The sequence below is a fragment of the Scatophagus argus genome, chromosome 22 (genome assembly GCF_020382885.2).
Source record: "Scatophagus argus isolate fScaArg1 chromosome 22, fScaArg1.pri, whole genome shotgun sequence".
Taxonomy (NCBI): Eukaryota; Metazoa; Chordata; class Actinopteri; family Scatophagidae; genus Scatophagus; species Scatophagus argus.
The window spans coordinates 13,138,079-13,152,527 of record NC_058514.1 but is presented as its reverse complement, the minus strand read 5'-3'; the positions used below and the strand labels follow the sequence as shown (position 1 = coordinate 13,152,527).

The 14,449-nt window shown below is 41.6% G+C and overlaps 2 protein-coding genes across 2 annotated transcripts in view; one reads left to right on the top strand and one right to left on the bottom strand.

Annotated features, from left to right (window-relative positions):
* Positions 1-5,346, top strand: part of cdk17 (cyclin-dependent kinase 17) — a 36,326-nt gene extending 30,980 nt beyond the window's left edge. Inside the window, exons 12-17 of the mRNA XM_046379768.1 lie at positions 27-124; positions 238-343; positions 528-570; positions 1,669-1,759; positions 1,841-1,918; positions 2,189-5,346. Coding sequence (XP_046235724.1) covers positions 27-124; positions 238-343; positions 528-570; positions 1,669-1,759; positions 1,841-1,918; positions 2,189-2,229 — 457 coding nt within the window. The 3' untranslated portion in view covers positions 2,230-5,346. The remainder of the gene's footprint in view (positions 1-26; positions 125-237; positions 344-527; positions 571-1,668; positions 1,760-1,840; positions 1,919-2,188) is intronic.
* A 74-nt stretch (positions 5,347-5,420) lies between these two features.
* On the bottom strand, positions 5,421-14,249 carry elk3 (ETS transcription factor ELK3). Its single transcript, XM_046379769.1, has 5 exons — positions 13,833-14,249; positions 10,395-10,630; positions 9,513-10,238; positions 8,286-8,408; positions 5,421-6,931 (listed from the first exon to the last, which is right to left on the bottom strand). The coding sequence occupies exons 2-5, from the start codon at positions 10,599-10,601 to the stop codon at positions 6,836-6,838; spliced, it is 1,152 nt and encodes a 383-aa protein (XP_046235725.1). The 5' UTR covers positions 10,602-10,630; positions 13,833-14,249; the 3' UTR covers positions 5,421-6,835.
* Positions 14,250-14,449: the final 200 nt, after the last annotated feature.

Sequence of the window (14,449 nt, the reverse complement as noted above, 5' to 3'; positions counted from 1 at the left end):
TGGTTGTGTATTGTGTGTGTATGCAGGGGTGTTGGTTGTATATTCTATGAGATGGCTGCAGGTCGGCCGCTTTTCCCCGGCTCCACTGTGGAAGATGAGCTCCACCTCATCTTCAGGTTACTGGGTGAGTGACCCCTTCCAAGCCCGATCACCACAGCTAACGCAGTGTCTCACTGTCTACGGTATTGCCTCTTTACTAGTCTATTACTCTAACAGGCTGTGATTCTTTGACTTCAGGCACGCCCACAGAGGAGAACTGGCTGGGAATCACCTCCATTGAAGAGTTTAAATCCTACAACTTTCCCAAATACAAACCACAGCCATTAATCAACCACGCTCCCAGGTACTGTGGTCAGTCTGTGTCTGTGTGAGTAATTGTGTGTGTGTGTGTGCGCCATGGGCAGGAAATCCTGTGGAAAATTTCACAGACAGCCGTCCACTTCCTTCTTCCCATGATGCTCCACATTTCCGTCAGCCAGTGCCACGGGCAGGCAGTAAACTGTTGCTCTTCCTTTTGTCTCCTCCAGGCTGGACAGCGAAGGCATCGAACTGCTGCTGTCTTTCCTCAAAGTGAGTGTTTACTTCCTTCATAATACCCAGAATGCACTCCACTCCACTGCATCTCACATGTGATGCTTTTTTTTCCTTCCTCTTCTTGATTTTCATTTTCTTATGATGAAGCATGGTTACAGTAATATAGAATATAATATAGACATGCCCCATAATCAAGCCGTTAATTATAAAAATAGTCCAATCTGTCTCCATAACTGGAATTATTATTATTTAGAATTCACCTATCATTAGCAGGATTGTTGTTTTTTTAAACATTTCAAACATAATCTTATCATCAGAAGAACTTAATTATTTTTAGCATATTTATGAGAATTATTGGTTATTATAGTGTTATTATTAAAAAAGAGAAATCAGCTGGAAAGTGCACACATAATCATCATCTCCTCGTCCTGTCAACAACTCAAATGAGCTTCATTTGCATGAATGTTGATGTTGCATTTTTGAGAGAGTTAAAACAAAGAAATAATAACTATAAAAAAGAACAAAAATAAATTCCATTACATGTAAAAGTCAGTGTTATTAATTGTTTGTTTAGATTGTGGGTCCTGAGCACATATGCTCGTGTCATTGAGCACAGAGCTATTTGAGAGCTGGCAGAAGATGTGAAAATATAAGGCAGGATCTTAATCTGTGGATGTGTGGGTGTGTGAGCTGTCTTTAATGCAGGCTTTTTTCAGTTTGACAGGAAGAGAAGAATACTGATTTGATACTAAATCAAAGAAAAAGTTAGAGCTGATGGGATGGAAGATTTATGAAATACAGGGACATCAAAGACCTTTACCTGCCAGTGTATCTCTCTGCAGTAATAAAATATTAATTTAGTAGCTGAACAAATAAATAGAGAGCTGTAGTCCTCTACCTGCACTGCTCAGACTTTATTTTGAAAATGAATCCTTTCAGTACCAGTTGTAGACTGCAGGAGGCGTAGCAGAGTCAGTATTTTCCCTTTGCACAGTGTTTTGGGTTCTTGTTTTCTGATGTGTTTTAGTTCATCATCGTTTATCCAACTGAACCGCAGATTGCAGACACAAAGAGCAGCTGCACTGTCTGCTTAAATCACAGGATGGTTGATATTTCCGCTCTCTGCCTCCACAGTACGAATCCAAGAAGAGGATTTCAGCCGAAGAGGCCATGAAACATTCCTACTTCAGGCAGCTCGGGATGAGAGTGCACACATTGCCTGAGAGTGAGTGCACGCGCACAAACACACACACACACTTATTGCTTGCTATTTTTTTGTAGTCTGAAACTCTCCTCTGTGTTGTAGGTATATCAATATTCACATTAAAAGAAGTGCAGCTGCAGAGAGACCCTGGCTACAGGAACTCCTCGTACCCAGAGTCAGGTGGGCGGTGATCACTTCCAGCATTTAACCTTATTAGATCATACAACAATGAAGTGAACTCTTCTTATGCAATATATTCATGTGGCATCAGAAAGCAGGTAAAATGATGCTGATAAATGTTGACAGGGCTTTCAGCAATTCTTATTTTATGATGGTAGTTATCAAGTATTGTATTCAACAGGTATTACAATCACACAGTGTTTTACAATCACCAGATACAGAGAAATAAAAGAAAGGTCCAGACTGAATCAGTTTGCACTTTTCTTCCAGGTAACAGCAAGATCAACAGGAGGCAGAGCATGCTCTTCTAATGTCTGATGAAGAGGATGGTCGACTGCCTGCGACTTTTTCATCATTTCCCACCAGTCTCTCGCATGAGCCCACCTCCCCTCGGAGTAACCCCTTCCCCTCTTTACCTGCACACACACATACACACACACACACGAACATAAACACGCACACACACCCCTCTGAGCAAGTGACTCTGGGTTGAATCTATTTGGAGACTGTGTTTATTTATTGGGGGGCAGGGTGGATTTGAATTTTTTGCTGCTAAACTACTACTGTCTGTATTTAACACACCGTGTGTGTGTGTGTGCGCGCGTGCATGTGTGTGTGTGTGTGTGTGTGTCTGTCTATATGATGTGAACTCAAGCCGCCATGCACAGTTGAGCAGTCAGTAAGGTTACTGTTGTTTTTCTTCTGACTACCATTCTCCGGCTTCATTTGAGTTAGAATTCCTCTGATGTTGATGTCGACGCTGTGATCCAAGTTGTGGTTCTTGTTGTCGTGCTTGGGGACAGAACGCTTCAGTTTATTAAGATGGGTTTTTTTTTTATAAATATGTATATCTATATATATTTGGAGTTTATGTTTTGTTTTTCTTCGAGCTTCCGTGACTGAAGTCCACAACATTTCCAGGTTTAAAAAGGCTGAGGCGACTAGGTAGTCTCGGTTGGGGAAAAACAGTTCCTCTGGATTCCTAGTCATCATTTTTCTGAAACATTTCAGTTGGACTCAGCTGCAAAAGGCCCTATTGCCCTCTGGGGGTTACACTTAGGGCCAAAGTGCAGGACTGTGAATGGATGGTGGTAACAGTTTTCCTCACAGAGTCCAATCCAACTGGGAGAACATGAAACCAGTGTTCGACTCTTTTGGCTATTCTGGCAAAAGGAATGAGGTGGAGAGGCAAAGATTTCAGAAGATGAGCGAACAGCATGGAGGAATACCGGAGCTGAACAGGAAGTCATGTGATGTCCCACAGGAAGCCAGCAAGCCTTTCCTAAAACCTCACACAAAACTGCCAGGACTTCAGTGCTTTTTAAAAAAAATGAAAGCTACTCTGTCTCGCTCTGTGTGCATTTGGAGATCTCACTGCAGTAACTTGTTGTTTTTAACTTGCACTTCAGAGTGTTATTTTGGAATCAGGGACCGGGGCCTCGACATGGCCGAGTTTACCCAACAGTATTAAGATGTGTTCTCTGTGTCTGTGACCTTTGACCTCTCCTTGTGAAACAACAGTGTCATTGTGGCATGTTTTTCTGAGGGGAGGGTGGCGGGGTGTGATGTTCAAAAGCAAAATGGTTGCTATCCACTTGGTGTAGGACCACTGCTCTCTCCAGCATTTGTACACAAGAAAAAAAAAATTTCAAATTGAAATTTTAACTGCCCGCTGTGTTGTTTTCAACTGACAGTGATACTACAGATGAAGCCATTTGAGAAATCTCACTTTTGACTGCATGTTTACTGAAGCAAATGGAAAAATTCCTACCAAATTACTGCAACGCTTCCACTAAAATGTCTCCTGGTGTGCTTTGCAATCCTGGCTCATGGACCAGTGAAGGTGTAGTCACGGATGTTTCCAGCAGCTGTGTGAAAGTAAGAAATATTTCATTGCTTCAAATGAATAGTTTGATGTTTTGAGAAACATGTTTATTTAATGTCTTGCAAGCGCTAGATGAGAAGATTGGTGCCTCTTTCGAGTATAGTGAAGAAGCACGTTAGCTTAGCACAAAGGAAAAAATCGGGGAAACTGCTGGCTTGGCTCTGAAATAACAAATCTGCCTACAAATTAACTTAAGGGATCTGTTTTGTTTAATATGTACAAAAAAAGTGTAAAAATCGCAACTTATATATATTTTTTTCAAGGGTTGGTGTTCTGGACTAAGTCTTGACCAGGCACAGTAACTTCTTGACTTTTTGCCAAGATTGAGAGTCTGCTAAGCCATAACAATTTTTTTTTGTTAGTTTGTTTTTTCCTCAAACTTTGCATTTTATGCAAATTAAACAAGTTGTTACGGGTTGATTTCTGAGCTTCAGAGTTGCTGGGTGCTGTCGTTTGTTACCTTTAAACAGTATGATGCTAACCCCTTCCGTTTGTTTTTAGTTTTTATGCCAAGCTAAAAGCTAAGCTAAGCTAACTAGCTAGACATGAGAGTGGCATTGATGTTCTCATCTAACTTTCGTCAGGAAAGGGAACAAATCTATTACCCAAAATGTCAAACTATTCCCTCCAGAGATTATATTTCAGTGTTAGACTTTAACAGTCTGAAAATTTCACATTTATTGTCCGTTGAGATTTAAAGGATTTGTGCACCCCTAGAGTGAGAGAGAGAATTAATGTGATAAATTAATGCAGTAAACATTAACTTAAACACAGTTCATAGTTAATAGTGTAATAATCCTGTAAACATTGTATTTCTCATCCTTTCAGTAGTTAAAAACCTTTGACAGAATATTTTGTTTGTTTCACTTAAGGATTAAATTATTTTCAAAAGCTCAGTAGATGAGCTTGTAATTTGATAAATTCAAACCTTGCACAAACCCACAATGAAAAGAGAAAAGATAATGACAGCGGTTTACATTTCAAATGATGAAATAATCAGAACTAATGTGTTTACAGGTCCAAAGTCGTTATATTAATGGTAGACCCCCTGTATTGCATTGATTTCTCATGTCACCAACCGAAAGTGGTTTTAAAATGACAACATTTTTCTTCTCCTCATTGTATTTGACAAAAACCGTATCCCTCTCTGAAACTTTTTCTTCAATTTAATTGTTTTTTTTATGCCTTTCAGACATGAGAAGGCAGGATTATTCCACTGCTAACTGCAAACCGTGTGCTCGCAGAATTTTTTTGACATTAACAGCAGTGACATGCATGAAAGGAGATTTCTACAACGGCTAAATATTTATCATTGTAAAGGTGTAAAACGTTTTCAAATGTGTGAATGACCTGAATTTATGTGAACATGTCTGAATGTGTGTATGTGTGCGTGTGTGTGCCTGATGCATGGAAGGCCTGCTGTGTTGTGAATTCGACCTCTGAAACACTGAGCTGCCGGTCAACAGTTGGTGTGTGACTCTTTTTACTGGAACTATTTATTTCTCATAACCATCGAAAGTAAATTTAATCTGTTTCATAAACATTCTCTGCAGCAGTCATTTTTTGAGTAGGGGAAGAGTGTGTATTACCAACTAAAATGAATATAAATTTGCGTGATTCTGAAAAGTAATTCATTTTATTCCAAAAAAACTAACAATTCTCTTAACAAAACAGCAAAATACAAGCAAATCACTGAGAGTACATTTCCATTAATTTCTCTATAAAAATAACCAGAAGCTATTTTACAAAAACAACAAGTTTTTGTGCAATTTTGACCTTGAATGTCTATTAAAACCTGGTTTAAAGTTTAATACATTTACACAAGTCTTATAATATTAAGGCACAGCTGGTACAAGGCTTAAAAGTACAGTGCATTTAAAAAGAAAAAAGAAGCATGAAACTGTACAGAAATTTAAAAATTTCACAGCGTCAAGTCAAAGCAATACATACAGAGAACAAAATGAAGATATTACAGCATTTTAGCACGCCGGCTAGCAGTTGCTCTGCTAGGTGTCGGTGAGGGAGTCATTAAATGTGGCCACACTCAGCTGAAACAGTTTAGATCTGAGGAAATTTGTATCAAATGTAACAATAAAAACGATCCTGAGACAGTTACCCTGCATCACTCATCGTACTTTTCATACCACCCAAACTGACTCATATTTGAAGATATGGTCTGTTTAAAGGTAGACTTAGCACCCACTGTTAGCTCTTTTGGCTAAGTTACTAACATGTGTAACCTTATAGTATTGAATCTTCAAGCTGAGAACTTGCAGAGAGTAAGTTTAGGAAGCTGATATCACCCTTATGCTAAGCTACATAGCTTCTGGCTATAGCTTCATAGCTCACAGATATGTTAATTTTGTCATCTGAGGCTAACTTGGTAGGAAGACAAATAAGTATATTTCTTTATAGTATATGGTATCAACATGAAAAGTTATTTACTCGAAGCTGCATTTGGTTTTATTAAGTAATGTGACTTACATTCTAGATTACACTTGCACAGTCTATGGACTCAGTGAGGTCTTCCTGATGAGGACTTTCCTTTCCCAGATTGTTTGAGTCATTGGTGTGGATATTGACATTAGCCTGGGCAAAGGGGGAGGGCATTCATGATATTGCAGCAGTCCGTATTGTTAAAATTTAAACCAAGCTTAATGAGATGAGATGTAAAATAAGCAGACAATAGCGACCTCCTGTCAGTTTCCTTTCATGAAAAGAAATTAAGGAGCATCCTGAAAAGAGGAAAACACCAAGCACAAATGTCAAGAACACTGGCATGTTTTAAACGCAAAAATAAATGTCTAATGCATACACTCCTCTCAGAGAGCAAAGCTTCAAAGTGAAGCTCCTGTTTCTTCTTATAATAAATGCAAAGGAACAGGTTTCAGATCAGAAGAGTAACTGGACTCAGAGGAAGTCCAGCTTTCATGTGGTTCACCATCAAAGTTTAAGGCTCTGTCCTTATCTGCACTGGTCTGGCCTAGTTCGGCCTGGTTTGGCCCAGTTTGCTGATAAAATTCGGGATGGTATCAGGACTTGTGGGTGCTGGAGGACAGCAGAAGAGGAGAGGGAGCGTCCATGTTGGGTAAAGGCACGGGGATGGGTCCATTCAGCAGTGTGGGGAACTGCAGAAAGACAGTTAGAATTAGGGTGGAAAACAGATAATATTTTACTCCCTCACACTCTGTTTAATAACCAAAAATTGGTAGTTTTCAGCTTTTGCACCCAGAAAACATTTTGCAATGGCAATGAAGCTGACTTCAGCAAATTAAATAACAAAAACTGTTTTTAGGAAGAATTTTAAGTATATAAAAAAGGAAATGCACAATGTTTGGGTTTTCAAGCTCCTCTGTGAAGAATTAGCTCTGTGACTGTAGTATCTTTCACATGCATCTGATGGCATATAGTGACTTCTATAGAAAAATGACACATTTGGAACAATTAGAGTTTTAGACCACCACTAGGAGGGCTTAAGTCAGAAACATTCAAATTCTGCATAAATCCTTAAATGAGGAAAGAAAAACCCAAAACTGGTTGTCCCATTACTAATATACTAATCATGCCACATAATTAAAGTGAGCAGTAATGTCACAGAGTCTGTCTGAGCTGTTTGAATGTCGTACTAGTATGTTTTCATTTTGAAATGCTGCTGGCTCCCTTTCAGTTTGGAAACTTCAGGATTGCTTTTTAAACCTGTGATCACATGAGTTCTCTATTTTCTGCAGCTCTCTCGGCCTGCTGCTGCATCACAGTGGAGCATGTGCTTTTGCTTAAATTATGATGACCTGGTGGCACACCGGCATTACAGGGACCTTCCCCGCTTTGTGGGGACGAAAATACCGGTTGTTTGACGCCCAGCAGTTTATTTGGGGGTTCTTGGGTGTGTGTGTGTGTGTGTGTTTGTGGCAGGGAGTTGACATGAGTGGGAGGGGCTCCTGACCAACCAGCCTTCTCCCTTTCCCCCTGAGCCAACAGGAAGTTGCCCCCTCTTCTTGTCCACACCAGAACGGAAACATCTGTAGCTTATTTTGAAACCCTGACACACTGTGAATCACGCACTAACACACAAAAACTATCGAGGTAAATCTGTGGCGTGAAATGAAAGATCCTGTACTTACAAGCGATTTTCTGTAAATGGAGGTTTATAAGCAGACAGTATCTATCACAATTAGAGTGTGACAGTGTTTTCTCTGAAAGGCTGGAATAGAAAAAGGTCTCTTTGTCCTTTTTTACACAAGACTGTCAGAAGGGAAACCTTTAGAGCAGATTTTTCGCAGTTATTGGTACCAGCCTTACAGAGATAACATTGAAACTGATATTTTCTCCAAGTATAAATTTGTGTGTGAATACCTTGTTTGTGTATTGTGTACGTAAGATAACATAACTCAGTTCACACATATGCAGTGGAAAAATGAGGCAAATCAACTGAGGTAGACACATTTCGCTACCCTTTTCGGATTGGAACAACTCAAATGTTACCTGAAAGAGGGGGGCATGGCTCTGCAGTTGGGCTGGGCTGAGGGGTCCCACTGGACTGAGGTTGGACCAGAAATGGATACTGGAGAGTAGAGGACTGGGAGTGAGCAGCAGACCAGACGGAGTCTACATTAACAAAACCCAAAATGAAAAGTCAGAGGATAAATACACAAAGATGGAAAAGATGATGTTTACTCTGGCAGTGAGTCCACAGAGCTGTACATAGTCTGTGGTGAAGTTGTCATATCAGTCAGTCTCACCCAGAGCTCAAAGCCAAGTCTGCCCTCTAGTGAACTCACGTCTACAGACAGACTAACTTAGCAGACTGACTCCATGCAGGTCAGGAAGCTCCGCTCATACAGAATTCATGAGATCTATTTTCTTTTGTCTCATCTTTCATCTGTCTCTTCATATTTAATTTAGGCCAGTTTGATTTTCTTTCTGGTTCTGGCATGAGAATATAGGATCACAGCCAGTAACTAAAAAATTCAGGAACAACAGTTTTTTTTCAGTGTGTTTGTGTTTACATGTTCACTGCAGAAATCTAAGTTTTTCTTTTAGCAATCATGATCATGATCATGTTAAAAGACAAGGGTTTAAAGGGATGACCGTGACCTTTACTCTATGTCATTTTCTGTCTCAAGCTCACAGCTTGCCTTGCAAGATACCAGTTTACACCACGTAAGACCAGCAGTCACTAAAAAACAGTTTTCTTGTGAGAACATGGTTAACAGCAGGAACTGATTTTTTAACACATCAGTCCTGGGGAAAACCCAGGTGTTCCTCCATCCACTTCATCGTACAAAAGGTTCAATGATGAGTGAACGGTTTGGCATACACTTTTATTTCCCATCAGTTATGTACTGTGCACTATGAGCAATGACAGCGGCCTATCATTGCTCACTCTGAATGAAAGCATCAGCTGAATGTCTGAATGTCTGGTTTGGTCAGCGTGTTCTTGCCAGTGAATCAGGAGCTTCAGGAACATATGGCTTCACTTAGGAACCTCCTCCCTCCCTTGCCTCCTCCCGTCTTTCCGCTCACCTCTTTCCATCTCCACCCTGTCTACAAGCTTAACTTTCTTCATCCCCAAAAACACATGCATCGTTCTTCTCAGTCTTTTTCTTCTCCTGTTTTCCCTGATTCTTTCCTCACCTAAAACCACTTGTATTTACATAAGGACTGTGTGTGACTGTGATGGTGTTAGCACATATGTTATGTATCATGTACCTGTGCGGTAAGGAAGGCGGGGGTCAGGGACCCTGAAGGCAGCGCCGGGCTGTTGAGAGCAATGGAGACAAGGTCACTTCCTGTCAGGAGGAGTGAAGAGGCAGAGATTTCCAAGCCTTTGGGTTTTCTGCTTTTCAAAGGCACACCATTGACTAATCCCTTTCTTTCTGGTGTTGTTGTGGTCTGTGACCTCACTCTCTCCCTCTGACCAGATGACAGGTTTAGAGGTTGAGTGTTCTGCTCTACCTCACAAGTCTCTGTGCTCTGACCCCGCCCTCTCCACAGTGTGTGGGCGGGGCTTTGTGGCGGGGAGGAAGAGCAGGAGGATGAGCGGGCCTGCTGAGAAGATGGCCTGGAGGAGTGGGAGGTCTCAGCTGAGGATGGAGGTGGGGTGGATGGTAGGGACGAGTGACCACGGTTGGTTATAAATCGGATGACAGAGGAGCTGTCGTCATGGCGATCTGATCGGGGCTCCATCTTGATCTGTTGGTGCGGTTCTAAGGAGTGTTGCAGGGAACTGACGGTGAAGGAGGAGTACAGGCCGGAGTGGAGGTATTGGTTTCTCCCACACCCATCTTCGTCTTCAGCTTCAGGTTCTGATGTTGCACCCCCACTTTCCTCACTGCTGCGGCCTGACTCCACCGCCGCAGGGTCCATCTTCAGAATCTCGGGGAATGACACAAACTTGTAAACAAACTTTTGGCCGATCACCTTCTTGATGATGTTCTGCAGACGAAACAAACGTTCTTAATTTAAACTCTTTTATGAACATTTTGTGTGCTGAATTCAAGTGGGTTTCATGCGCCTAAAGACATAAAACATCATCAAACCACTAAGACCATTGAACAATGTACTTCAGTAGTTTTGAGACATGTTGCGTACTTTGTCGTAGTAGTAGCGCAGGGCTCTACTCAGCTTGTCATAGTTCATGTTGGTCTTGTTCTTGCGCAGCCCCCAGAGCTTGGCCACTTCCTCTGACTTAAGCAGCTTGAACTCGCCATCGTTGGACGTCCAGCAGATAAGATGTTTGTGACTTTGGTCAAGCAGCAGCTGCAGCAGGAACTGCCAGAGTGTGATGGAACTCTCCATGACGAGATGACACCAGAGACACAGGCAATCTGCAGAGAAGAGTCAAGAACTTAGTGAAATCAGTTCACTGACTACATATTGTTTTGTACTCTCCAGAAGCCATTAGAGCGTCTTTTTCTGAACAAAATGAAATGCTTTATGGCACAAATCAGGAAAGGGGTAATGTTCTTCCAGAGGAAAGTGAGCTGGCCACATAGTGCATTAAAGTCAAACACTTCTGATGTCTTTAGCCAAGTCAAAAGCCAACTTCTGGGAGAAATATCTGGCTGTTTAGATCTTAAATGCTTCACCATGTTCACTAGCTAGTTGCTAACTTTGTCTATCTGCCGTTAAGTGCTGGGCAGGTAGTGTGCAGTGGGTACATCATAGTCTTTTTGTTGTTGCTGTAAACTGCGTTGATGGGTTACAAACCCCACCAAATGAAAACGAGAGCTAAAAGATGCTAAAATGCTTGGTGATATTATCTGCATATTTGTCAATATACATGACACCTTCCATATTATAAATCGTTCTTTGATCCATTGTTGTTACATAAATACACAAGTGATTAAAAGTGGTTTAAAATTAACACTTAAAAGATTTTGTAGTGTACATGAAACCTGTCTAGGAATTAATTGCAGATGAGAAGAATGTACATGCGGCTTGGGAGATCAAGTCACTGGAAAATAAAAATAATATAATAGCACAGGTCATTCGGTGCTTTTAAAACTTAAATGAATAGAAATAATTTCACTTGTTCTTAGACTGTTTAGGCAACCAAACACTGTGTAACACATAAAAAGATGGCAGGAAAGAAAAGAAAGGAGGGTAGGTGTGAAGGGAGAAGCAGGAATTGTCAGCGTCAACACAAACGTGAACCGCGATGTTTCCTCTGATGCAAAGTCCACTAAAAAACCACAAGCACAGCACGCTGCTCGTGCCCGCTACCCACCTTTTCTGACTGAGAATTTCATGCCCTAAACACGCAACCCACAAACAGACAACAGCACAAACATGTAAAGAACACCAAAGCCTCCAGTCCACTTTGCTGTGAGCTCCTGACCACCATGGTTTATGAACAGAATATGCAATCTATCAATCTATAGCTAACACATATGAACTCGTGGTCTTTTGTCTCACAGTGTTTGGCAGCAGTAGCAAATACAAGAGTCAATGAAGCCACCGCTGATTCTCAGTGTTGAAGTTGTTCTTGTGCCCTTACTTCACCTCCTTAGCACATTTAAATCTTGATAAGAGCAAAAGCAAAATTCTTCTGTTTGGGACACATGGGGTCACTGAGTGGTTTGACTGATAAGAAAACTGTGTGAACACTTACAGAAGAACGACCACGCTTAATGATGTTTTTTTTCCCTTTTAACTAAGCCATCTGAATACATATTATGGTTCAAATGGTATTAATGAAGGTTCAGGGTGTCTTAAGGACACAGAAAAATACCAGTTTTTTTGAGTGAAATAAAAGCAGTTTGACTGGGAACAATCAAGAAACCCTCATTACACTGTCCAACATGTACTTCTTGTTATTTCACCTTTATGTTTAATATTTTGTGTGCGTTTGGTGTGACAGAGAGAGACACCGAAAGAGAGGGCCAGACGTTGCTTGGCTTTTGGATGTTTCCATGGTGATAAAGCAGGATGTGGTCAGTGACCTTCTGCCAAGACAAGCACGGGTCTAACCGACATGTTTACCTGGAAACTACTGACTGTCTGTGAGTGTCCGTCTGTCTGCTTCTCTGTGTCCTTTGCTTTTCCTCTGTCTCTCGCAGATTCATTTACATGGTGCTTTAATAGCAGGAAATATAAAAGTTCTTACTGCCCACAAGGAAAACAACAAATAAGGAAATATGGGAGATTTATGGTGTATTTATGACAGTGGAGGTTTTCCGGCTGCACCAGAGATTCAGTGACCACATCTGCCTCAATTGTAGAGAAACACTGGAGCCAGGGACCTCAGATGTTGCTACCAGAAGTGATGGTTACTCTACCTACTATCATAATAACATGTGGTTCTGTAACTCTAGAATAATCAAATATAAAAATACAGTGTGGATGTCTCTTTTTTTCTCTGTCTTTCTAAAAGAAACCCATCCCCACAGAGGGGAATGTCTATGTGTTGCAAACAATGACCAATCACGACAAACACACACACACACATGCTTGCTTCCCCTTTCCTGCATGGGTGTGTGTGTTAAGTGATGGAAGAACTGTAGCACTGTCTCTATGTCTAAATGAGAGTTTCCTGTCATTCAGTGTCGGGGGCGTCTTCCTGGAGAAAGGCCTTCCCTCTCTGGGAGGTAGGACGTCCTGTTACTAGGAACCACCAGGAAAACACACACACACACACACACACACACATTTGCAGGTCCACAACAACATGTGGTGAATGCATCTGTGTCCTGATGTCAGACTCTGTCTGATCTATGTTCACCCTCTGACTTTTTGCTCTTAATAAGTGTGTACTGGAGAGGTAACAAAGCAGGAGGAAATGCTGATTTATGGAATTTCACAGTAAAAGCAGTCCAGAGCTCAGTGTTACAGCTTACAGTTTGACAACTTACACTCTTTGTGAGTGTAAGTTGACAAGTTATGCATGACCCGTGCATGAACACTTTCCTTCTTCAGATGTAAATCTGTCAAACATACACGCTCCATGCAACAGAGACAAACCAAACCATCATGTGATTCTACATGAATTTTCACTGGGCAAATTGTGTCTTATTTTTGTATTTGTGTGTGTGTGTGTGTGGAGAGAGGGAGGGGGTTTCTGCTGGAACTCAAATGGTTCTTTGTTTTGCACCAGTGAGTCATATTTGAGATGTTGTCCGCTGCCAGCTTCAATCCGGAAGCGCATGGCAATTAGTCTACGAGGTCCAGGCAAACCAGAAAGTCTACTAATGTATTTTTAAAGGAGCCACGGCTAATTTTTCCACAGCTAATTTTTTTGCATTTTCTTTTTTACAAATGTAGCAAAAACTGGGGCAACTTCATGCATGTGTTTGTGCCAAAACGGAGAATACATACGACTTTAACACCTTTTACGCACGGCTTCAACGCTTTTTACGCACATGGCCAATAGTTTACGCACGGTTCAGTGTGTCTTTCAATTTGACACTAAATATCTTAACCTAATCAGGTTTCAACAAATACAGCAACAGCTGATCTGAGTCTGCTTCTGTCTCTCTATTATGCACCAATGGCTCTAGAAAGTAAAGGGAAGCTCAAACTTGCACTTACCCTACTGAGGTCGGCTGTCGCTCCTCTGTCCGTCTGCCCTGCGTGATGTGTCTGTTCGTGTTTAAAGTGGTGTGTGTGTCTTGTGTTGGGGCTCCATGCTGCTGCTGCTGCTGTCTGAAAGCGGATCCGTAGCTTTTCTCTCTCCTGCCTCAGAGCAGGAAGTCGGGACGCGCAGACGGGGAACCGGCGCACTTCCTTTGGCGCAGTATTCCCGTCTGTGTAAACACGCACATACACACAAGCGCGCACACTTACACACACACACAAAATTTCTATTTCCCATAAACACACCCCCTTCCATAAACCACTCTCCCTCATGCGCAAACACACACACACACACACCTTAACTCGTGCACTGAAATAGCCTTCAAGCAGACACGCTCATTTTCTGTCTCCACTCGTCCCTCCGTCTCTCTCTCTCTCTCTCTCACACACACACACACACACACGCACATAAACACTTACACACACACAAATATTCTAACGCCGACTACTGAGCCAACTGACAACTGACGTCATCCTCTTCCTGCTCACCGGTAGGGGGTTCCTGTTCCTTGCACACACGCGCGCGCACACGCACGCACACACACACACACACACATATATATATAAGCAAA

Bases quoted from the DNA above. Each gene is read 5' to 3' on its own strand.
- elk3 (XM_046379769.1), bottom strand. From the start codon at position 10,601: ATGGAGAGTTCCATCACACTCTGGCAGTTCCTGCTGCAGCTGCTGCTT. The intron at 10,239-10,394 runs GTACGCAACATG...TTTCGTCTGCAG, and splicing joins TGCGCTACTACTACGACAAA to AACATCATCAAGAAGGTGAT. The intron at 6,932-8,285 runs GTAACATTTGAG...GTCTTTCTGCAG, and splicing joins GCCATGCCCCCCTCTTTCAG to TTCCCCACACTGCTGAATGG.